The 1,404-nt window shown below is 52.4% G+C and overlaps 1 protein-coding gene across 1 annotated transcript; it reads left to right on the top strand.

Moving 5' to 3' along the window:
- Positions 1-3: 3 nt before the first annotated feature.
- On the top strand, positions 4-874 carry LOC109509585 (potassium channel subfamily K member 3-like; the record flags this gene model as incomplete). The annotated part of the gene is made up of 1 exon (XM_019859418.1): positions 4-874. A coding segment is annotated over one exon (534 nt), but the record flags the coding sequence as incomplete, so codon positions are not given.
- Between the last annotated feature and the right edge of the window lie 530 nt (positions 875-1,404).

Below are 1,404 nucleotides of genomic sequence, written 5' to 3'. Positions count from 1 at the left end.
ACCACCATCGGCTTCGGCGACTACGTGGCGCTGCAGCGGCACGACGCCCTGCAAAAGGAGCCGCGCTACGTGGCCTTCTGCTTCGTCTACATCCTGACGGGCTTGACGGTCATCGGCGCTTTCCTCAACTTGGTGGTGCTGCGCTTCCTCACCATGAACGCCGAGGATGAGCGGAGGGACGCCCTGAGGCACGGGGCCCCGCCGGGCAACGGCAAGCCCGGTTCGGAGATAACGTGCCTGGTGCCGCCCGCCGCCTCGGCGCCGTCCACGCCCAAGGCTAAAGACGTCTACGCGGAGGTGTTGCACTTCCAGACCATCTGCTCATGCCTGTGGTACCGCAGCGAGGGCAAGCCGCGCGGCCGTTCCGACGCCGTTCCCCGTGAGCTCGGCTTCTCTGACGCTTACCTGCCGCGGGACAGGACGCGTTACGTCGAGACGGCATCCACGGGTTGTGTGTGTACGCCGCGCCGGCGCTCCAGGAAGCGCCTGGACATTCTCTCACCATTCCGGATGTTTATGAGACGCAGTTCAGTGTAGGGGCAAAAGTACCCCAAAAAGCGGACCGCTCATGCGAGGTGGAAGATTTCGACTTGTGGTGCTAAGCAAACAAACGTGCAGTGAACTTGATCGTTGGACTGCTGGTCTTCTACAGGTGCAGGCTACAAACTGAAATCGTAAAATTTGTGGTCTCCGAGAGGACGACGACCGACAAGCAACAAAGTTGCAGTGATGCAGTGTCCTGAATTGAGAAGACACAACAACAACAACGATTTAAAAACATTTGAAACAGGTCTCCAGAGTCTCTGAGATGCTGTTTCAATGATATCCATCCAGTGGATATCACATACGACTCGGAATAAAGAGCAGAGATGCCGTGATGCAGTTTAGTGTTAAGAAATGCCAACGCCATGGTTGGTCAACTCACGGTGCTAAAAAACTAACACGCAGTCAACTAGATTGGTCGGACTTCAGGTATTTTTTCAAGCATGCGATCTTCAGCGTTTCAAATGAGGTTGCAGTCACGCAACGTCATAATCGTGAAGGTGCTTAAAAAGTTCTCTCCTTTTGGAAACATTTGGAACAGGTCGAACGAGTCTTCTCGGACGGTGGTGCGATGAAAACCGCAACCCCAAATAAGCGACAAAGTGAGGAAAGTTGCAGCAAAGCAGTTTCATATCATGAATTGAGTTCTTGATACGGCGCAACAACAACAATTTTGGAAACCATTTTCAAGGCGTCTCCGAGACGATGGTTCGATAAGAACCGTCCAATAAAATCAGATAATGACTCCAGGCAAGCAGCAAAGTTGCCATGATGTAGCGCCATGTCATGAAATAACGTTACATGATGTCCGAAAATGCAATCATGTGAAAAGAGGTCTCAAGAGTCCCTTGATAGGAACCG

The sequence above is a fragment of the Hippocampus comes genome, unplaced genomic scaffold, assembly GCF_001891065.2.
Source record: "Hippocampus comes isolate QL1 unplaced genomic scaffold, H_comes_QL1_v1.1 C16960164, whole genome shotgun sequence".
NCBI classification, from domain to species: Eukaryota; Metazoa; Chordata; class Actinopteri; order Syngnathiformes; family Syngnathidae; genus Hippocampus; species Hippocampus comes.
The sequence above is the reverse complement of the archived record's forward strand: the minus strand, read 5'-3'. Positions and strand labels throughout refer to the sequence as shown.